Source organism: Hibiscus syriacus, unplaced genomic scaffold, assembly GCF_006381635.1.
Source record: "Hibiscus syriacus cultivar Baekdansim isolate YM2019G1 unplaced genomic scaffold, ASM638163v2 tig00110325_pilon, whole genome shotgun sequence".
NCBI classification, from domain to species: Eukaryota; Viridiplantae; Streptophyta; class Magnoliopsida; order Malvales; family Malvaceae; genus Hibiscus; species Hibiscus syriacus.
The window spans coordinates 473875-497637 of record NW_024062683.1 but is presented as its reverse complement, the minus strand read 5'-3'; the positions used below and the strand labels follow the sequence as shown (position 1 = coordinate 497637).

At 34.8% G+C, this 23763-nt stretch overlaps 3 protein-coding genes and 2 pseudogenes across 3 annotated transcripts; 1 reads left to right on the top strand and 4 right to left on the bottom strand.

The window, feature by feature from the left end:
• Positions 1 to 297: 297 nt before the first annotated feature.
• Positions 298 to 1792, top strand: LOC120118012 (F-box protein At1g67340-like). The gene is made up of 3 exons (XM_039138159.1): positions 298 to 646; positions 716 to 878; positions 963 to 1792. Exons 1-3 carry the CDS (start codon positions 405 to 407, stop codon positions 1731 to 1733), a joined length of 1176 nt encoding a protein of 391 aa, XP_038994090.1. The 5' UTR covers positions 298 to 404; the 3' UTR covers positions 1734 to 1792.
• Positions 1793 to 2395: 603 nt separating this feature from the next.
• Positions 2396 to 3347, bottom strand: LOC120118077 (annotated as a pseudogene).
• Positions 3348 to 3818: 471 nt separating this feature from the next.
• On the bottom strand, positions 3819 to 7228 carry LOC120118011 (CTD small phosphatase-like protein 2-B). Its single transcript, XM_039138158.1, has 6 exons — positions 7055 to 7228; positions 6769 to 6905; positions 6615 to 6690; positions 6140 to 6508; positions 4847 to 5184; positions 3819 to 4389 (listed from the first exon to the last, which is right to left on the bottom strand). Exons 4-6 carry the CDS (start codon positions 6498 to 6500, stop codon positions 4171 to 4173), a joined length of 918 nt encoding a protein of 305 aa, XP_038994089.1. The 5' UTR covers positions 6501 to 6508; positions 6615 to 6690; positions 6769 to 6905; positions 7055 to 7228; the 3' UTR covers positions 3819 to 4170.
• Positions 7229 to 13656: 6428 nt separating this feature from the next.
• LOC120117959 (flavonoid 3',5'-methyltransferase-like) lies at positions 13657 to 14988 on the bottom strand. Its single transcript, XM_039138109.1, is given in 6 exon segments — positions 13657 to 13733; positions 13736 to 13961; positions 14031 to 14162; positions 14486 to 14630; positions 14697 to 14782; positions 14878 to 14988. Coding segments are annotated over 6 exon segments (702 nt in total). The 5' UTR covers positions 14929 to 14988; the 3' UTR covers positions 13657 to 13671.
• A 2304-nt stretch (positions 14989 to 17292) lies between these two features.
• On the bottom strand, positions 17293 to 20173 carry LOC120118076 (annotated as a pseudogene).
• Positions 20174 to 23763: the final 3590 nt, after the last annotated feature.

Genomic DNA, 23763 nt, shown 5'->3' with positions numbered 1-23763 from the left:
TTTTTGCCCCTCTCTCTCAACTATCTCTTCCATCATGTCTTCAAGTTCAGATAAAAAGAACAAGACGGTAAAAGGATAAAAACAGAGCTTAGACTGTTCTCCTTTCATCGATCAGGGTCAACGAAGTTTGACCGTAGAAACAAGTAATCAACAGGGTTAAGGATGTAATTAAAACCAAACAGGTGTTTTACTGTTTACATTAATATATTTTTTAATCTGCTTCGGTTCTGTTGTTGTTTTCGATCTTCTTCATTTTATATAAGGTTTCTAGTTTGCTTATATATATATATGTCTGTTGAGCCGCTAAGGGGGGCAAGAAAAAAGTTCGAGAAAGTAAAAGGCGGACGATGAGTGCACAGATTTTGTGATCATTTTGGGTTTAGATTAATTTTCTAGAGAGAAAAATGAGAACGAGGAGATGGCTTTGTTACCCCACAACCGATGTTTGTTTAGAGAAGATAGATGTTCAAATTTTGGGTTTCGCCGGAGATAATATGGGTTGCCGGAAACGGCGAAGATTTTCGCCGGATATTGGCGGAAAGAGAGACTTTTTTGAAGCTTTGCCCGACGATCTTGTCATTTCTATTCTCTCAAAACTAAGCTCCACCGCCCGTTGCCCTTCCGATTTCGCCAACGCTTTGATTATGTACGTAGACTTTTTTTTTAAGTTGTTTGTTTCTTTATTATTGAATTTTGTTTTTGTTTTCTTAAACAGATGCAAGAGATTTAATAGTTTAGCGCTTCATCCTCTCGTATTATCCAAAGCCTCTCCAAAAATGTTTGCGGTTAATGCTAGAAACTGGTCCGACTCAGCTCAGAGGTTCTTGAAGAAATGCGCTGATGCTGGAAATTTTGAAGCTTGCTATACACTCGGCATGGTGAGTTTCATTTTTTTTTTACTTTTTTTATCGAAGAATTTAAACATTCTATAACGTGGTTACTTGTTGTATGATTTGAAACAGATTCTTTTTTACTGTTTGGAAAATCGAGGAGGTGGGGCCTCTCTTATGGCTAAGGCGGCGATGAGCTCCCACGCACCGGCGCTTTACTCCTTAGCTGTGATTAAGTTCAACGGAAGCGGCGGTTCCAAGAACGACAAGGATCTTAGTGCCGGTGTGGCTTTGTGTGCTCGAGCAGCTTTTCTTGGCCACATCGACGCCCTCCGTGAGCTCGGTCACTGCCTTCAAGACGGATATGGCGTCCGGCGAAACGTCATCGAGGGCCGTCGGTTTCTTGTCCAAGCCAACGCCCGAGAACTAGCGGCTATTTTATCATCTGCGGCGGCTTCTTCTAACAAATTTACGTGCTCTTGGCTCAAATGGAGCCCACACCTCATCCCGCACCCTAACCTTAACCTGAACCACCATCATCCGACTGTGCCGGGTTGCCCGTTGCTTAGCGATTTCGGATGCAATGTGCCGGCTCCGGAGGCGCATCCGGCTAACAAGTTCTTAGTCGAATGGTTCGGCTCTCGGGGCGGGGTACCCGGCCCGGAATTGAGACTATGCTCCCACGTCGAGTGCGGGAGACCGGAGATAAGAAAACACGAGTTCCGGAGGTGTTCCGTTTGCGGGGCTGTGAATTACTGCTCACGCGCTTGCCAGGCTCTAGACTGGAAGCTCCGCCACAAAGCAGAGTGCGCACCGGTGGACCATTGGCTCGATGAAGAAGGCGATGGTGGCGAGGGAAACGAAGCGGTAAATGGGATCGATGAAGTCGTCTCAGAAAGTTAAAAAACAATAAAGGCTCACGGTAATTTATTATTTAGTTTTAACTTTTCAAGGCCACGAGAGAAAAAGAGGCCAGTTTTGGTGGTAAATTCGAGGTTAAATATCGAACTTTACCGATGACGAGGGGGCGGCTTTGTTTCTTTTTCTTTAATCTGTTCACTTCGGTAAATTAAAATTCAATATCCGGTACTTTTATTTACATTGTTCTTATAATTATAATAAATTATAATAAAATAATTGTTCGTCCAACTCAATTGGTAAAACATAATATTTTTAATTTTGTGATCGTGTGATCGAGTCCCACGGTGGATAAATTTATAATTTTAATTACTGAGAGCTGCTCTCAAACTATGCAAAAAATCAAAATCAGCATGGAAGATTGCTTTCGCTGAATTTTCCAGAAACAATAAATCTGGAAATTTGGGTAATTAAAAATGGTTAGGAAATTCTGACCATATCTTTTGCTTGTACAGTTGCGCCACAAGCCAAAGGTTGTGAATCTGAAAATGAAGCAAAACAAGAATCTCTTGACCACCGTATCCTAATCCATATTTTCATTATACATTGCAAAGACTTGATCGAATATGAATTCTTGAATTTATGATAAGTAAAACGTTATGAAGCATCAGTATATTGGTTTCACGAGACAACTAAAGCGAACCTCCCTAACCTGAATCCGATTCAGAATTGGAACCAGAACCAGAATTGGAATCTGATTTACTAGCATCGTCAACGTTTTTTTGTCCTTTGCTTCAGCTTTACTCAACTCAGCAACCGGAATCAATGGCAGATACCTGAACACAGGGTAACCTTTCCTCCTCATGTCCTGAACCAAACAGTTGTACTACTTGGACAAATTATTCGCTATGGGAATGATCATCTCCGCAACCGAGTGGAAAGCTGAACTGTGGTTCAGTTTCACGCATAACTTGGTCGAGATCAACATAACGAACTGCTTGTACTCACTTGCAGCGTAGTTCAAAGCGCTGCAAGCGCCGTTAGTTCGAGCCTCGTCGACTAATTCCTGGGCCTTTTGTGCCGCCGTGTGAACGAAATCTTGCGCTTGATTCAACATTTCCTTACCTGCTGGTGGCACGTGCTCGTCAAATTTGTGCGTAGCCTCGTCTACCTGCACAGTTAATTTACAAACTGGTTCGCATAATTACTTGATATTAAGCGGGAAACAAAGGAGATTCACACACACACACACAAAATAATTCTGATCCAAACAGAAAATTTTACATTTCACCTAGTGTATAATCCATTAAACATAAACTTACATTACCTTCGTATCTAGAAACATAAGAAGATTATCAGGAACGTCCTTAAATTTTTCATAGGCGGGCCCACCGATGGTTGTGATGGCACCCTTGACAATGCCGACAATCGACCGTAACGGACCAGAATTCTGCTTAGCATACTCGTAAAGATTCGACACACAAAGCGGCATACGGATCGCAGCCACCCTCACCAATCCTACGTTCTTCAGGCGTTGTTTCCTGCTCTCAAAACTCTACCTCCTAAAACATAATAATAATAATTACACATGGAAAAAAAATTCATTAGCCTAACTTTAAAGCATGAACGAGAGAGAAAAAAGATGAATGCCTTTTCCATGATCGTAAGTTTTCTGATCGGAGATCGTCAGGGCTTTCGTTTCCGTTTTTGTTTTCAGAAATGCCAAGTGCGTGTCGCCGTATTATTTTGTAGATCAACCAACAAATATCAATTAATCATTTAATCTGGGCCGTCTGATGAGGATCCAACGATGGATATTGGATCCAAGGGATGAAAGGAAAAATAAGGGATTCGTGATGGAAAGGTGGAAGGCGTTTTCTTCGTGGAGATTATGTAACCTTCCTGTTTAAATTGATATTGTGATTTAATGAAGAAGTGTATAAAACATAGCATATATAATCCCTTCAGAAGACGTCGCATTGGTTGAAACCTTTAGACGTCTGATTCGAGCTTCATTTTATTTATAAACTTTGGACTTCTTTAACATCCAACTCGAGAAAACTTACAAACATAATCGAACATTATCGTAAATAATCAACAGAACATTAAAAGAAAATACTGGACCGAGCTTCGAATATTAAATCCACACAACTCTATAATATATATTTTTCTACGCTAACATCATTCAATCTGAATAAGAGTTGCACTTTCGCCTACGTTAAATCTTTTTCAGACTGTCCAAACTCCAAACACATGACTACACCTCGACTTATTTCTCTCCCTCTTTTTTCTATTTGGAATCCCACACTTTTGATTTTGAGTCATTTGATCGACTCGTTCAAAGATCCTCCGAGTTGGAGTTGGAGTTAGGCTCGGGCCATAAACAAAGAGAATGGTTATAACTGTCTACGGTAGAGGATCGAAATCAATCCCTATTCAAAACTATATAGCTTGCGGTTGCAGTTCAGTTTCGTGATAAAGCTCACCTTTCAAAAGGGTCTCCTCTGCTCAAATTTGAAGTAGGATAAACAGCTGTGACTATTTTCTCCCGAAGATTGAATTTCTTCGCTATCAATGGCCTCACATCTTCGACTCCAACCAAGCTCTCCAAAAACGGAAGTAGTGAAAGTAGTTCTCGGTCTGAACGGTCGTCAAACCAGCTCTCGATTGGAATTCCGTTGTCCACTTGGAACCCAAATGCCTAAGAAATCCAACAAACACCTTGGTTAAATTTCAGAAACAATGTTTATCGAGTAAAATAGACAAGCATATCCTACATGATGGGCTAAACCATAAGCATATCCTATACCTCGGTTAAGCCCTAAAATAGAGAGGCTTGTATAAACCAGTCCATGTATCGGATAATTTTCTTTTCCCAAAATACGGACCAAAGGTTCCATAAACCGGTTTCACGAATTCATCAAATTTTTTGCATGAAGTGTGGTCGACCTCACAAATATAAAACCAATAAGAATAAACATAGATGTATCTACACGCATTCCATACTAATCCTATCAGAACCATAGCAGAAATAATTTTCTTAATGCCATGTACATGTCCTACAGCTGGGTGTGCATTACTGAAAACTATCTTCCTTTTTGTTTTTTCAGTGTTTAGCAGATTGATACAAAGTCCACACAAGAGAGGTCCAAAAGTACCTGCGGAGAGTTGTCGATAATGATTACATGTGCCAGATCACGACCAAGGACTGACAAATCCTTGAGGTAATTGCCATCCACCAAAACACATGATTCTCGAAAAACACGATGGCGAAATACTCTCCTCTTTGGATCAAGCACATTTAGAAGTTGCTCGGCATATATGCTTTGGCTTGCTGTAAATATAATTATCTCAAAAAGACTGGAAACTCGTTCCATAAAATCTCTTAGGTGAGGACGGCATCTAACATACACAGTGTGTTCCTGGAGATTAAAATTTACAGGGAATGTGAAGTCTGCATCGTCACAAGGTTCTAGTGAAGAATGAACCAAAGTCTCTGCCAAGGCAACACAATTGAGTCAATACCCCAGGGTAATCCTTACCAATTATATGCAGAAAATTCAAAGCTAAAAGAATGTTAATATAGACAAACCTAAAAAAATCAGTTTAGATTTTTCTAAGGGTGCGTTTGGTTCACGGAATGTAAAATTACCAGTGGGAATAAAAGATTACTAGAGAATAAAATTACTGAGAATGTTGTATTTTGTGTTTGATTGGTTTAGCAAGAATGTAAGATTACCGTGTTTGGTTAAAGGAATAAAAGATTATTGGAATATATATTTGACCAAATTGTCCTTATTATATATTTGCTTTTTAACAAGTTAGAAAATATTTATATATTTTCTTTAAAAAATTTAAATTCATAAAATTTATATAAATTTTTTTACAAAATTGAAAATATTAAAAGATTTAATAAAAGGGTAAAATTTTATTTTAACTCCTGAACTTCATATAAAATTTTAATTATAGATTTTTTTTGTAAATCTAAAATAGTTTAAAGATAAATTTGTAATTTAACCTTCGTAGAATTTTTACTATTCAATGACAAAATAAAGATATTTTTGAAAGAAAATTTTTTTAAGAGCATTTTAGTCCAAAACGCCGATAATCCAACAATACCTAAGGAAAATGAGGTAATGACATTCCCGGTAATATACCCAAAAAAATCCACTATTGGTAATATAAGATTACCGGGAATGACATTCCCGGCCAACCAAACGGAGGAATGTGGATTCCATTCCCATGGGAATCTCACATTCACCCAACCAAACACACCCTAAGAAAAGAATCAGTTGTAAATTCAGGTCTGCTTAAATATTAAGATAAAAAAGAATATAAATCTAAAACTTGTTGCTTGAAGATTTAGTCAGGATTCAGGTTAAAAATACTGCCAAAAACACAACTGTAAGCATAAAATTTCATCCAATTTAATTATTCAAAAGTATACTCACCATCCAAGTCCAAGACTAGAGTCGTAGGTGGGCAACTTCGGGTCTGCTTGGGTAGCAGCACAGGCCGAAATGCAGGAACAACAGATGACAACTCAGGTAAGTTCTTTATAAACAAATAAGGATCAAAGTCGTCAAATTCCTCATAGTATTCATCCTCCACACAGACATCAATTGACATAGAATCTTGACCATGCTCATCAATACATTCCAATTTCGAGTTCTTCATGGCCATGTATATGGCTGAAACTTCAGATGAAAGGACAGCTCCAGAATCTGTGGTACAAATCACAGGATTCGTGTCCGCAACAAGCATTTCCTCTACAGAAGTAGACTTAAGAGTTTCTCCAGTATGAGCATCCATATCAACCTCTGACAAAGACATGGATACATTATGCATGCATTAAGATAATATCACATAAAAGAAAGAAAAGCACAGACAGGTATTACAATTGAGACACACATATATATCACCTACCTGCGCATGCAATCTCAGCTCTGCAATTCTTAGGTATGTGGAAGCCTGGAGAAAATATAGTACGGTGATCAGTGCCCTGCAACACAATTAAAGAAGTAAGCAAAATCTCAGCAGCATAGAGCTAATTAAAATAAAACAGAGCTAAACAAATTACCGTATGATCTACATGAACACCATTAACCGCATCAAATCCCAGACAAGCATCAGAAGCATCATGATGTGCCAAGCCATACCTAGCATTTAAATTCGTAGCCTGAACAGACACTTCATTTTTCTTTGGGATTGTGCTGCCTGAAATTTGATAAATTTCACTATTTAACTAACATAGCAAATCTTACGGTTAAGGGCAGACTTTGGGAGCCAAAATCAACAAATGAAAAGTATTATCACTGCAATCTCCTTTCGATCAACCAAATACTAAGATAAAACTAGCAACATACCAGGTTTCTTCTTCCTAACAGAAGACGTAATTAACTCTGCTACTTTCTTCTCTGGACCTTGTACCTTCTCAGATACCTTCTTCTGAGGTCTTGAAGCTTTGGGACTGGCATGATCTCGAGAAGAAATTCTTCCAGAAATTATTTCTTTGTTTGCATTGGACCAGAAGTTTCCTCACGATCTTCAGGATAGTATCAAATTTAAAGTATTTAAAATACAATAATATTTTTAGAAATAAAGTTGAACTCCTGTTCAAATTTGTTTAATATAGAAATAAATTTGAACTACTGTTCAAAAAATATTTCAAACTATGTTCTGACTATTTAATATAGACCGAAACAATTAAAAAAGACAACCGTCTAAAATCTCTACCTTAATCCTGATTTACATTACTCAAAGCAGGAGCCTCTTCTCATTTAAAATTGTTTCCATTCAAAACCAGATCATACCCAAAACTCTCCACCTAATTTAAGTGTAGCTCCCATTCTATTTAAATCATCGAAAAGGACAAATTTTTTAAAAACCTAAGGAACACCAGCTCCCCAAAACAGAGCACACTAAACCTACAAATAATTGCAAACAAAACAATCCAATGAAGAAAAGCACCAAAACCAACTTAAACCCTATTGATTCTAGAACAAGGATCGTCGAACCAGTACAATAAACATAGCCTTTCAGTTAAGTTAAATAAAGTTCGTCAAAGCAAAGATGTATGCAACAACTGAAGCTACAAACTTTAGCTATAAGTAACATGAACTAAAACGAGAACAAAATTGCCAGATAAGGTGAAAGAACAAAAATGGATACGGAGAGAGATGCAAAATTGAGTAAATTGAAACCCTAATGGGTTTTAGGCACTCTGGGGTTTTGCTTTCCCTCCAAAGACGGTGAAAGAGAGGGAAAAAAACGAGGAGGATCGAAAATTATTTTTCCTTGAATAAAGAGGTTGGCTCATAAAATAAAAATGGGATTTTTTTTTTTAAATTCTGATCTTATCAGAAAATGTCCTACTAGCGATTGATATTTAATCGATGCCACTCGCTACACAATTCGTAAATGGAAAACGTGGCGGTCAAGATATAGCGAGTGATTATGAACTTATGATTTAGCGAGTACGAGTTGAGCTTCTCTGTGCCGTGTTTATGCATGATTAAGCTTGAAACGATGCCGTTGGAGACTGATTTTCTTTTGAGATTTTTTATTTTGGTTTGTCTTGCTTTCTACTTTCTATTTTACGTCCCGAGGCACTGACGTTTTTGTCTCAATTCTTTTTAGGTGTTATACTTCTTAAGTTTCTTGCATGAGCCCTTCTTGCTTCTCAAATCCATAATGAACCCCATTAATATTTTTCTTATTTTTATTATTTTATAAAGGGTTTTTAATTGGCAATGCCCATCAAGGTTAATGTGGATGCGGATTCTTATACCATCGGGCTGCTACAATAGGTAGTTTAGTGTGTAATCACGTGGGGTTATGGTTGGATAGTTTTTATTTATAATATTGGATCATGTTTTATGATTAGTGCATGTAACATGTGCTAGAGTAACAAAGTTACAAATTGCATGACAGAACTTGTAGGTAAATCCTATAGGATTTACGACAATAGAGCATCACCTGTCTTAATTATCCTAATCATCTTTTTTAGATTATACATAGAATTGGCACTCAAATTAATTATTTATTAAAAACCATCCTTTAGTTACACATTTTTAAAGTACTTTTGACAAAAACACGTTTCTCAATTAAATATAACCCTTTAATTGAGTGATTAAGATTTGAGTTAATAGTTAGATAGTTTTGGATTTAAATCTCACCACAGATATAATCTTTTAAAAAAGTAATATTTGAGTAACTGAGCTGCATCTTCTGACATTACTATTAAGACCTGCTGGTAATAGACAACCCCTCAGCCAATCATAGTATCAAACAACGTTCGAAACTCAGATTACGGCGTTTAGTAATGTAATTTGCCATTTCATTCTTTATAAAAAGGAAAGTAACCGGTTAAAATATAAAATTTTTGAAAGTAGAAGGGCCACGTAGAGAAATAATTTGGAGTGACTGGTTTAATAATTGCAGTGCCTCGCTGGTCGAATCTTTAAATAATAAAAAAATTGAATTGGAGTTACAATCGCCGCCGCCTGCACGGAAATCAATTTATCGATGACGTGTAGATCTATCTATACACCACTTAACGGATTGAATAAGAATAATAAACTAGTACAATTTGGTGATTTTCGTATCATATCTATTCTAATTGGGACGGGGATGGGTATGACTTTAGTAGAAAGTGGACGGGTGTTGATTTAGAAAGTGGTACCCATTGCGGATAGTGGGTGGGTGATGGGTTTGATACCTTACCCATCTCGCATATGCCCGCCCACTAATACCCATTAAATTTTGGATCATTATGAATTTAAATATAATTTAGATACTAATTTATAAATTTTAATATTGTAAAGATATAACTTATAATATTTGGTTTATTTATTATGATTCTTAATGTACGTATTTGTTTTATGTTGTTGTCTATATATAACTTAAGATTAATGTCAAGCGGTCTAACTGGGTACGTCTCCAGTTAGGTAGTAGGTGTGGGATATATTTAAGAATGTATCTACGTGGGTAGGTGTAGATCTAAAACATTTTACCTATCATTGATGGTAGGCAGACGGTGAATTTAAAAATATATGTGGATTTGGGATCGGAGAGGTAGTATACCTCCCGTTTGCCATCCCTAAGATTGAGAATGCGCCTTAAACAAATTTTGTATTCTGGATATTGGGCCAGGCCCAGATCCTGGACTAGGCAGATTCGTACTAAATCTCCCGCGCTACAACTTTGCCCATTTTGTCTTTGTTTTATTTATTAAATTTATTTTTATATATTAAATATACATGATTTTTAATTATAATTATAATATAAATAAGGATGAATTCCATTGTACAACGGAAAAGTTTTATTTTAAATTTAAATTTATGTATATACATTTAATGACATTGTTTTAAAAAGAAATCGTCCATGTAAAGAACAAATTTCTTTTCAAGATTTTATTTTCAAATTTAACCAGCAATATAAAATTTGAACCCGATAATTGTAAGTCGAATACATTTATGTACGTTTGCATGCTTTGCAAAAGGATTAAATGCAATATTTTTTATTTAAGGAAACGGATTGAGATTAAACACTATAATATATTCAAAAAGAGGTTTTCAATCAAAAAGAATAATTACAGAGCATCCTAATCTCGAGAGAAAAGAAAGGCAAAACACAGATTTTATCTTTTGTTCTTCTTGCTGCATTGGTTCTATCCATAGGTATGTGTACATGACACCATTTTGTTATACTTTTATTTTATTTTATAATTTTATAGTGGTTAAGAAAAATTATATAATATTGTTTATATCCGAATAACATACAGATGTCATGAGAGTGGCAGGCGATGGAAAATGTTGTAAAATTTTCCAGAGCTAGGGAGCTGCGTGAAGGGAAAAGATGACACAGAGCCTGATGGAAAATGTTACAAGTTTTGTACACCAGAATGCAAATTTGCTCATTGTCAATTCAATGAGTGTCATTGTGCTTGTTGATCTTAGTTTTTCAGGAACACAATTTTGAATAATTGAGATGATAATATATTCTCAAATTTAAATAAATATATATTTTTATTTCTTTTCTTTTATTTTTTTTTATTATATTTGGCTATAATATAATGTTATAGTCTCTATAAACAACGTTCAGAGTCATCCTCGTAATAAATTTATGCAACACACAATATTCGAATTCAGATTAATCAAGTGATAGATGAAATGTCATGCATCTATAAAAATTATAAATTAACATCTTCATTATGTTTCAAGATTATTTAAGAAAATACATTAGTATATAGTAATTCAAATTACAATTACGATCTATTCGAAAAAAGCAATAAATAATCTTCTTAAAATATAATTATAATACTAAAAAGAAAGAAGAAAAAAACATTTTAGAAAGACAAAAGAAACTTAAATGAAGGTTGAATTTCGTTGTCTAATTCCATACTAGTGAATATAATTAGTATCATGTATTAACAGAAAATATTTATTTTAATAATTTATATTTATATTAATACATTAATAGCACCTTTTTTAAAAGAAACATAACCTATACAAAGAAACAAATCAAAAGAAACCATAATGCAAAAGAATTAAATACGATCATATACGTATTAATATTAAACGCTATAAATAGTATATTCAAAATGAGATTTTCAATCAAACAAAAAGTTTAGAGCATCATATAATCTTAAGAGAAAAGAAAGATGGCAAAAACATAAGTTGTAAAAATTATATAATATTGATTATATTTGAATAATATTACAGATGTAAATTCGCTCGTTGTCAATTTAATCAGTGTCATTGTGCCTGTTAATCTTATTTTTTTTTAGGAACCCATAAAAATATTAAATAACTGAGATGATATTATACTCTCAAGTTTAAATAAAAATAATATGATTAGTTTTTTATTTATTGTATTTACTTCTCTAAGTATATGATTTTTTTTTTAGTTTTTTACTGAGCTTATGATTACTCGAATTTATTTTATTTATATTAACTGTATAATGTTTTAATTAATTGAAAATATTCCAAAAATGATTATGAGAAAGCTTGTTTGGTTTAAACAAGAACCCTGAAATTTCTTTCCATGTACTTAATAATTACAATTTTTTTTAACTCGGTGAATAATCATTCAATTATTCAGGTTTATTTTAATAATTGCTGTAAAAATCACCACCAGCTTTATTTTTTCCCCTTCCGATTCCAAAACTTCGCCTTAATTAATCTGGATCGTGCTTTGAATATATCTAGTGGTCTTCATTCCAGTATTTTCATCTTCCTCTTTAATAATGCATGAATATCATTTCTATTTCCATTTAGTGAGTATTAATGTAATGTATTAATAGAAAATATTTATTTTAATAATTTCTGTTTATATAGATACATTTAGGATAAATTATAATATTATCACTCATCTTTCTTCTCACTCATATTCTGATCACTAAAGTTTAAAACTAAACTGATAGAATAATAGAAGATAATGATACAAGTTTATCGATGTTTTGAGTATCAAATAATACACCATAGAATGATGATTTTAGTGTCAATGTCACTTAAGGATGAAATTGTAAGACTTTTACATTTAAATAATTAATTTTTTTAAAAAAACTTGTTTAGTCTAACAAATAGTAACTATTTGTGATTTGGATTTCATAGTAAAACATATAAAATTCAAATATTAATAACAATAAGATGCAATATCCCTTTATTTATATAAGGATCAGTTTTGAGTGCATGTTGTATACCGAAATATATTACTAATGTGACACACCGATGTACACCACTAATTAAATTGTCTTTATTAAACAAATATAAAAATATATTCACTTATCCACATTAATCTTTTATTATATTAGTTTAAATTTTAATAATAATATAATTAATTTATATTTTCTTATTAAAAATTATAATTATTTTAGGTTTTTTATTTGTTTAGGATTAGAACACTTAATTTATAAAAGTTTGCATATTCATCCCAACAAAACCCATCAAACTAACCGCCGACAATCCTATTCATCACCGAAAAATCGTGTTACTTACATGTTGTTATGTAATGTCATCCCCACTAGGCTCTTCCTATGTTTATGTAATTTTTTTCACAGCTGCATATTAGTTTATTAAATTGCTTAAGGAATTATTGATAATTTTTTATTTATATGTAATTTGAACTTCTGCTCTGATTAATGTTACATGCTATAGATTCATCCTATACAAAGATACAAACTTCAACTCCTCTTATTGTAACTAGTTTAAGAAGTGATTTTGTGCATTCACCACCAATGATGGTAGAACCTAGCGGTTTAGGCAATTTGAAGTCATTGTTTACATATGAAGAATTAACCGAGTCTATGAATATTTGTTAGACCATAATCCTTTGGGAAAAGGTGAATTTGGGGTTGTTTATAAAGGTTGCTTACAAGATGGAAGAGGGGAGGTTGTAAAGCAACTAAAAACCGATGGGGATAGGGTGAACGAGAAATTAAAACCGAGGTTGAAGAACATGATCTTCCGACAATGAATAGAATCGTCGACAGTTGATTCTGATGATTGCTATTGGGATGAATATGTAAATTTTATATAAATTAAGTGTTTCAATCATAAACAAATAAAAATTCTCATAATAATTATAATTTTTAAATAAAATATATATAATTTAATTATTCGTATTAAAATTTAAACTAAATGATAATAAAGATTAATTATGGATAGATCATATTTTTTTAATATTTATGTATTAAGGATAATTTAGTTAGTAGTGTATATCGATGTATCACATTGGTAGTGTCTTTCGGTACACGACATACATTCTAGAATTTTCCATATATATAAACTATTGTTTCGAGGAAATTGGGTACAAGAGTCTTGCTTTACTTGTGAGAATGGGAGAGAAAGAACCGTGGAACTCAAATGTTTTTGATGTCATTAGAATAAAGTTTTTAAAAAGAAAAACTTCAAAATTTAAAAAACATAATATTTATTGTTCTTCAAGCAACTATTAGACCCCACGGAAGACTCCAAATTGTCTAATAGAGACGCCTGCAAAGAGTAAGGCCATCACCGATGGAAAGGAGCGATGGTTCTACACGGGATCAGCTGCCACAAAGCTATTGAATTCCATCACGAAGTTTCGAAACTTCTTGATCAGATCGTCCGTCACTTCCTCCTCCGATTCGGCCACCGACCCGTACCATAAAGTGTTGTCGTAAGCTACGATCCCTCCGACCTTCACCAACTTCAGCGTCAGCTCATGAAACTTTAGATAATCGCTCTTATAGGCATCAACAAACACGAAATCGAAGCTCTCTTCTTCCCCCTGCAAAGGCTCACGTCCGTTAAACATGCGAATCGAAGTATATACGCGCGCGCACACATAAGTATTTACCTTTATAATGAGATCGTTTAAAACTAAGAAGGCATCTGATTGGATGAATTTGATCTTGTTCTGCATTCCTGCTTTCCTAATAAATGGTTGACCTGTCTGGTAAGCTTCTTTGTCGGGGTCAATTGCTATGATCTGCACTTATAAAGCAAATCGGCTAGCTTAGCTACATTTCACCTAGAGATACATATACCTAAGAAAATGGGGTTATCACCACTTTTAGCAGTTCACTCTTTCTTATTGAAACTGAGAATTGTAGCCGGTTATTCAGTGGCCGGAGAATATGGCTTTGGGGCTCGATAAATGGAAGACTGTGTGTGACTTGCGGAGAGGATCCGAAGGAACTCCGGAGACTTCAGGGCTCGATAGGCGAAAGAATGACAACTAAGATGTGACTTGCGAAGAAAATTTGAAAGAATTACAACAACACTCATATACGTATACATGCAGACAGATACCTGGCCGTCTTGGGGCAATGCAAGAGCCGTTGCGAGAAGGGAATAGCCTGTAAAAACTCCAATTTCCATAGTCTTCTTGGCATTCATTATCTTTAGAAACAAAGACAAGAACTGCGCTTCATCAACAGGCACATTCATGACGCTCCTGTGTTTATATATGAATATTAATTCAAGTTCGAAGTGATAATCTTAAAGAAGAAAATCAACTTACAGGTCTTTGTATTTCTCAGCAGTGGCCTCTCTTAGTTCCTTCAGCTGCTCATGTTCTTTGGGATAGGCACTTGTTTCAAAGATGTACTGCAATTTTATACAGTCACAAAGGTAAAATTGATGACATTGTAATTAAGCAGGAAAGAACAAAGACGTATATGCAGGAAAGTAATAAAAAATACTTGTTGCAAGGCATTGTTTCTGAGGATTGTCTTCTTGGTCCAATCTGCCATTTTTTTTAAAGCTTTTGCAGCAATGGCTTCATTTCATTCTGGCTATCCTCATCTATATATATATATATACGTGCTGAATATGCATGGAATGTAGGTAGGTCATTCTTCTTGTCCTTTTCTTTTTAATTTTAATGGAGTGGTTGATTCATCAAAAAAATAATAATGGAGTGGTTGAAAATATTTACTTTATTTATGAATGAGCTGAAAATATTGCTTATACTTTCAAAGAATAAAAAATGTCACGTATGTTAAGGGCAGTTGTAATTAGGATGTGTATATGACCCGAATTTGATCAGATCATATCGTTTTTTTTTTGTTTTAAATTAAGTTTAGATCTGAACAGATTTTTTTTAAGGATGAGAATTGAAATTGAATGTGGGTGTAGGTTTTTATTTCAAAAATCGGATTATATTAGGAGAGTTTTTTAAAAGCTTGATTGGTTTAAATACGTGAAAAAATTTAGTTTTCGTATCAAGTTCGAGTGAATCAAAATTGAACGTAAGTATGTAACCATGAATAATTTTAATTATAAATATTATATTATCAACGAAAAGAATTCTAATTTAAATTTCAAAGATAAAACTATTAAAAAAGATAATTTCGAGTCACGTGCATAAAATACATTATGAAAAAAAATGGGAAAATAGTCAACAAAAATCACCAAAGAAAAGTATTTCACGCACTATGTTTGGTGGGTTCTCGTTGTTTCGCTAATGCACTTATGCACGTCTCTTGCTAGGGGTTTTCTGTACAAATTATGCTCCTGGTCATTGTAATTTTTTAAAATTTAGTTATTTTATTTATTTTGATTTCAAAATTTAAAATGAACGAAATTTGATTACTAAAATTATTAATTGGATAATAATTTTTAAATCTAAAAAATGAAAATGTTACTAAAAATTAACGATATTTAATGATTACGATTAAATTTGATTTGGATAGTTAATATGACGTCCTAAATCATATAGGTCTAGTATGTCACATTAAACTTTTAGAACAACCACACTTAGAGATGAAATTGAGACTCGAACCCTATGAGTTTAAACCCGACCCAAATTGATAGAATTAGGTTTTTTTAAAAAATTATGTTCGAATCGAATCAGATTAAACTTTATATATAATATGTTCAGGTTTAGATCGGGTTGAGTTTAAGGTCAAAAGAATCCTACCCGACCCGACCTGGTACTTTTAAATTTATATACATTTTTTCATGTTAGCTATTAGACATTATATCACTAAAGTAACCCTACCCTACCCTACCCTACCCTACCATGTGCTGACATACATTGTCCTTGGCTCCCTGCTTACTCACATTTTCGGATTGTACCTCCCATTTCAGTTTACCTTCTCAAAAGCTCCAAGCCACTTTTCGACGAACTAGTCTGTAAGTATTTCTAATTTTTTATTTTTATTCTTAGAAATTCCACTCTTTTATAATTTTAATTCATCTTTAGTTATCACTATAACAGTTGATAAATTTTAAAAAATTCGGGTCGGGTCGAGTTTCTCGTCTATGAATCAGGTCGGTGAAATTTTTTACCTTTCGGGTCAGGTCGGATTGGGTTCGGGTGGAGAAATTAATTTTTTGGGTCAGGTCGGGTCGGTCGAAAATCTGATCCGACCCATTCCCATCCCTAATCACAATGATAAAAAAATCATTTAAATTGTCATAATAAATATGAAATCATTATAAAACAAACCATCTTAAATTATTTTTGTTAAATATAATTTTTTTTAAAAATTATTCTAATATAAAGTTTAACGTGTTTTTCATAATATTGAATATTTCCACCAAAGTTCAAAATAAATGGTTTTCAATTATTGATTTTAGTCAAAATTCAACAAAAGGTTTATGTCAATTGGTTGGCAAAAGTCGTAGTGGGTGAGAATGCAAAAAGGCAAAAGAAAAAGGACGTTTGTGGCACTAGACATTTGCAGATTTTATAAAATTTCCAATATAAACTTTCGGTCAAATTTTGCCATTAATATTTGTATTATATTTTATAATTCAAACTTTTTAGTCCACTTAAAATAATATAATTTTATAATCAAATTTTTAATTTTTATAATTATAAATTCTACCAACAGTGTTAAAATTACAATAAATATATTTATTTTTTACAAAAAAATAATGATACTTGTCATTATTTTAAAATTATTTAGTAAATTATTATTTTACTACAAATATGCTAAATAATAATTATATTGCTTAAGGACTATTATGTGCTATACTAACAGTGAAAAAATAATTGAACAAATAATATTTTTTATAATGTTAAAACTTAAATATATTCTTATAGAAGGGCATTTTTAGGTGGATGAATTATTTTTAAAGTAGTGTAATATTTCTATATAAATTTTAACTTAGTTTTTGTTTGCCACCTTTGTCAAAAGTCGAATCCCTCTGACCCACAATTCGGCCATTTCAACCCCGCCATGACACACGAAATGCACCTCCTTGTTCTTCGTAGTCACCACATGGAACATCCCCGGTTCTTCCACATCGAGCTTCCTCCTCCGGTTCCACCGGAATTTTTTGCTCGGACCGACCTCGGCTACCTTGCACACCACGTTTCTCCTTCTCGATTTGCCCCACCGCAGAATGCCACTGGTCTGCATCATTTTCAGTTCTTTGCTGTGGGGTGATCCTTTACCACACTTAGTGTGCTTCTTCACCCGGCTTCCATCGACAACCAGAGCTCGAGCTAGCTCGTTAAGGACGACATTCTCTGCATGGTTTCCGCACCCTTTTTTCCTCGCAAGCGAAAGAGCTGTTTCGTGCCTCGCGTTTTCGATATCGCATTTTGCACCACTAGAAATTAGAAATTCACAAACTCCACCATAGCCTCCTCTGGCTGCTAGCATTAATGGGGTGTATCCATCAGCATCAAATGCATTAACATCACATCCTCTATTAACTAATACGTGAACTAAATTCAAGTCTCCTCGCTTCGCCGCACGATGTAGAGCGTAAAACCCGACCGGACCATTTACCTCTTCAAGTGCATACTCCACCATTAACTGGTCGAATACATCGCCGTTTTGGTTTACCTCTAATAAACTGATGGCGGTGTCACCGTACTTATTAGACAAATTTATATTAGCACCGGCACGAAGAAGTAATTCAAAGGCTTCCAAATGGCCTCCTGATGCAGCCATAATCATAGCTGAATTTCCATCTCCATCTTGTTCGTTAAGGTCGATATCGGTCCGTTCAAGGAGTTTCTTTAAAGCCTCGATCTTGTTTGCTTGAATACTGAACATTAACGGAGAAAATACGGAGGGATTGCTCGATCGAGGTGTCTTCCCTGCTAGAATCACATCCACAACTGCTTGTTGGAAGCCATGATTCCATTTGGTTAACCCTGAAATGGAACTTGCACTTTGGCCAGCAGAGTTTAACAATCCAAAGTCAGCTCCAGCGGAGGACAGTACTTTAATGCAGTCCCCACGTTTGTATCTAGCACAAATCATAAGTGCAGAATCTCCGAAAGCTGTTTGGGAATCGATATCACATCCGGATACAATCAGGCATCGAAGAACTTCAGCAAATCCTAGTTTCGCGGTCAAATGGATCGGACGTAACTCTGTTTTTGAAGTTGTTTCGACCGGAAATTCTACATCAGCACCGCAATTCAGAAGCACTTCAACAGCTAACGCATTGTTACATAAGATGGCATGATGGATGAGGGTCCTGCCACAATGAAGGTTGTTGGGAGAGGCATTGAAGTAGCAACCGCAAGATCGAACCGGTGACTTCAAAGTATTCCACAGCACACCAGGTGATGGGGTAAGCATCAGCTAGTCCGGCACCGACCCTAATTTCCTCACCCGTATCAATATCCCAAGACCAAGCTCCAACCCTCACCTTTACGTCTGTCTTGATGCCGGCCTAGTATGATCGGTTTCAAATAAGTTAATAATGCAATTTAAAAACTTTCTGCATGTAACTAAACAAGCAACAACTTCATCTACAACCCTATACAGTAATTATGGATCTTCATTGATTGTGTTCCAAGATGCATACCTGCAAAAGTGATCTAACAACAGAGGTCTGCCTACAAACAACAGCAGCAGATAGTGCATTACAGTCGATATTAGCGTATAGAGAAGGCTTGGAAGATCGAAGAAGCACCCTATTAGTTGCACTGGCATCTACTCCGCACTGTCATGAGCATAACCGCGGTTAAGAACTAAAAAACAGGGGTGAAATTTTGTCATAATGAATTATTTTACCTTGATAAGCATGTCAGCAAAATCAACAAACCCCCTGCAGCAAGCGAATACGAGAGCTCGCAAGGCAGCCTGCGGGCGGATCATATCGGTTGCCATTAGCCGCTTGGCGAGTTTAGCATACCCGAGGTAGCTTGACTCCAGCAACGCCTCCTCGCACGCCTCTTGACACGCCCCACTGTCGATGAGCACCTCTAGTATCTCCATATGGCCTTCCCTGACTGTCGCTGTGGTAGCATAGCCTCGAAATAGCTTGTGATTCACATTACCGCCTAAACTCTGCCAAATAAAAAGATTATGTCTTTGCTTTAATTATTTCATCTTCCTATATTTTGCTTCATACATACATACATACATACATACATACATACATACATACATACATACATACATACATACATACATACATACATACATACATACATACATACATACATACATACATACATACATACATACATACATACATACATACATACATACATACATACATACATACATACATACATACATACATACATACATACATACATACATACATACATACATACATACATACATACATACATACATACATACATACATACATACATACATACATACATACATACATACATACATACATACATACATACATACATACATACATACATACATACATATATATATAAACTAACTGTTTTACCAGCAACTTTTTAACGAGAAACTTGTTCCCGACATGAGCTGCAAGGAACAGAGGAGTAACTTCAGTCTTAAACTCCTCGTAATCGACGAGAACTTCGTCGGCAGCCTCATCATGCAACGAAATATCGGTAGTCATAGATTTCAAGTTCACCGTTCCAACAAAGTTAACGTCCACAAAGGGATCAGCTAAACACTCACATGCCAACTTCGAATCATTTCCGTTCAAAGCATCGATGAGCCTCTGAGAAACCTCCTCCTCGTAGTTGACCGGAAACACAAGTTTCCAGGCAATATATCTGCCGCCAGAACCGCCACGCACTTGTATCATGTTCCTTTAACAAAAGGCTTTGATGTTTGTTGTTGAATCTTTGATTTTTACAATGGCCACTTAAAGTCGTTTCGTTGATTCTTTGGTTTGTTGAACCATATGATTTCAATAATCATTTGTTTTATTTCTTTGTTAACTGAAACGGTTGGCCTAATACAAGTCTAACTTTTTTTAATTACTTTTGTATTAACTAATTAAACCTGGTCTTAGACAAGATTTATCCTTAATTTGTATGTCAGCCGGATTTGGCCTGCATGAAAGTGATTCACTCTCTTGTTTATTGCAAATAGCATTGGATGTGCCTGATATTTTGGCATCATTGTCAATTAGATGGTTTTAGTTAGATTCAGATAGAAGTGAACTTCGATGTTAGAATTTTTGTGATTCGAATTCTAAAAATTAATTATTTAATTTAAACTATTTTGAGTTGAAGTATGTAACTTTGACCCCTCTAATATTGAGTTGTATTTTGAGTTTTAGTGGTGGTTTCTCCTACAATATTGAGACATGGTCCAGAATGGTTAGCGCAATTGTAGTTGCTGTAATTCCAGGAGGTTTATCTGTTCCACTTTTGTCTGAGCACATTCGCGATGATGTCTAGATGGATTATGATGCATTCGAGCTTGTTCAGTCAGGATTCCTACAAGGACGGGAGTCGTGTACGGTGCAAGCCCTGCACGGAAGGGACAAGGTAGCTATCAATGATCATAGAAAGATCGAAAGTAAGGTGACCCAGCAGATTGAAGGCTTACAATCGTGCAACGGGTGATACAGCAGCTTGGCCTATTTAGGCTAAACTCGTGTGGAATTAAAGGATCCGCCGTCCATATTCTCGGTCTATCATGCACAACATGTATACTTGCTGCATACGCTATCCGCGAGTACCTGTGAACGATTTCATGACAAGAAAATGGTTTATTTTTATTGATGTCCCGACTATGTGAACCCATCTAGAGGGTTTCCGTAGAGTCTAGACATCAACAAATTCATTTAATTTAATATTTTTAGTAAAATTTAACTCGAATTTGATCCAAATCAAATTGATAAGAGGAATTAGGAAATCTGATTTGATTGAAAGTCTACTCTTTTTATATTGATTGAGAGTATAAAACATAATAATAATAATAGATTTTTGTTATGTAATTTTTTTTTACGTAATCAAGTAACTATCCATGTAAATATTTATTAGGGAGTAGGGTAAGTTGAAAAGTTGTTCATGGGATTGCCTTTGTATTTTCCTATTTCTGACATTGGTCAAAATTTTCCTCTTCAATATGTGATTTTCTCGAAAGGATTCTTCACGTAAGATCTTGATATCTGTTTTATCATATGATCATTATACTTGTCGTTATCTTCTAACAATACTCAAATAATTATTTCATCAGAACATATAACACCTGCACATTAGTAAGAGAAAATTAATCAATGACCTATTTTCTTATCTTTTGACATGTCCTTGAAACATATCAATCAATTTTAAAACAATTATACATATATTTGTGTTATATTAATTTTTTATTTTATTTTAGCTTATATTACTTAAACTCGAATGTGAACATCAAATATAAATATTAAATATGAAGAAGAAATCAGATGCAGCTATGGGTTTTAGTGATTGGTAAATAAATGTTCAACCGAGTGGCTATAATTTGTGAAGGTGATAGTACATGTGTGAGGATGCAATCTTTTAATGGTGGTGAGTGGAATTTTCAACTATTTTCAGCTGCAGATGGGATCTATTAACTAGGAATCGGTGTCAAACGGACCAGTCTTGGATCTATGCAAATTTTGGGGATTAATAGCTTAAGATCAGATCAGAAAACCAACCACCCAAACTTATCTTATGAAAAATCAACTGTTAAAGTATATGGTGTGAGGTTCAATTTAATACTCTTAATATTCCTTTTTATCAACAATAATTTTCTTTTGAATAGTTTGAGGGGATTATAAGATAATATTTATTTAATTTTTTTATTTATTAACAATGTACATATACTTTACCTATACAACTACTCGAACTCAAAATCTTAAAAAATAATGATATTCCTTTTTACCATTGAAATCAATTAATGATTTTTTTATTAACAGTTACTTTAAAAGGTCAATTAGGTTTTAATTTAGTTAATACCATATTATTATTCGACTTGTAACTTTTAGAAAATTATACATACTTTAAATATAATATGAAAATTTTGTAACATAGAAATTACATATATGACGATAAATGAGATAATTCACTTTTCATATAAGTAAATTGTTGAAACTTGAAGTCAAAAAGAGGGGTTAATGGGGGCACCGAATTCCTTTTAGTTGAAAATAGTATTGTCATAATTATATTTTAGTCCCTACACACTTTAGGGTATTTATAAGATTAGTTCTTAAGTTTCAATTATAAATACCCTAACCCATTTAGCTTCAAAATCATCACAAATCATTTATTTATCCCAATACTAGAGAGCTTTCTTATGAGTAGTGAGTGTTTTGTAAACACCTGTAAATTTTCTCTCTAGTAAAAGATCTGCAGCAGTCCGGAGACGTAGGCATAATTGGCTAAACTCCGTTATCAATTTCGGGTATTATTTTTCTCACTAATCCGGTTATAGGGAAATTACTCGTACTCGTTTTATTTCCCAACAACTGGTAATCAAAACTTTTGGTTGTGAATTTTATCAATTTTTTTCGAGGTTACTATTCATTACTATTCACATGAATAGTAAATTTTGTGAATAGTAAAAAAAATCGGCGATACAAATTTGTCGACAGAAGTGTTCTAATACACAGTGGTTCACAAGAATTGTCAGAAATGATCCAACCGAAGCCAAATTCGAGTGGGAGCGATGGATTTGAGAAACGAAATTGATGAGATCAAGAGGGATCTGCTCATATGCAAGGGAGCAATGAGTGAATGGGATGCACTCAAGACCTTCTTGGAAGGACTTAGACCAGGGGCGATGCTCAGGGGAGAGCAAAGTGATGCCTAGAGACTTTCAGAGGCCATAGTTGTAGTCGGAAAGCTAACTGAGTTTGCAGGTGACAAGCCAAGTAGCGATGTGTCGTCCAGACCCATGCACAGAGATAACGGCAATGATGGGGGAGATCGGAAAAAAGTTCAGCAGGGAGATGGTAGAGAAAGCTTTTCGAATGAACATAGTGAGCCAACGACTGTTCGTAGCCAAGGAAAGCCATCAGGAAAGAATGACAAGGCTAAGTCCGGTGTAAAGAAGAAAGGGAGCAAGGAAAAATTGAAGTGTTACTTCTGTGATGGTCCTCATTTGATTAGAGGATGTCCCGAGAAGCGTCGCCTTACAACCATCATGAAGAGGATGAGAGAAGGAGAAGTAGCAAGAATTGGTGTGGTTGCAAGTGTTAAAGCTACCAAGCCAGGGAAAAGACTTGGTTCGATTGAGGGGGTCAATGTGGCCAAGCAAGGAACGAGTCGAGGCAAGGATGTTGGTGTTAAGACAGCCGAACCTAGAAGAAAGCCCGATGTGATTGCGAGTGTCCAAGCAATCAACTCAGGAGCAAGACTTGGTGAGGCTACATATTCCAAAGTAATCGAATCAATGGGTAGGCATGGTGCGACTACAAGT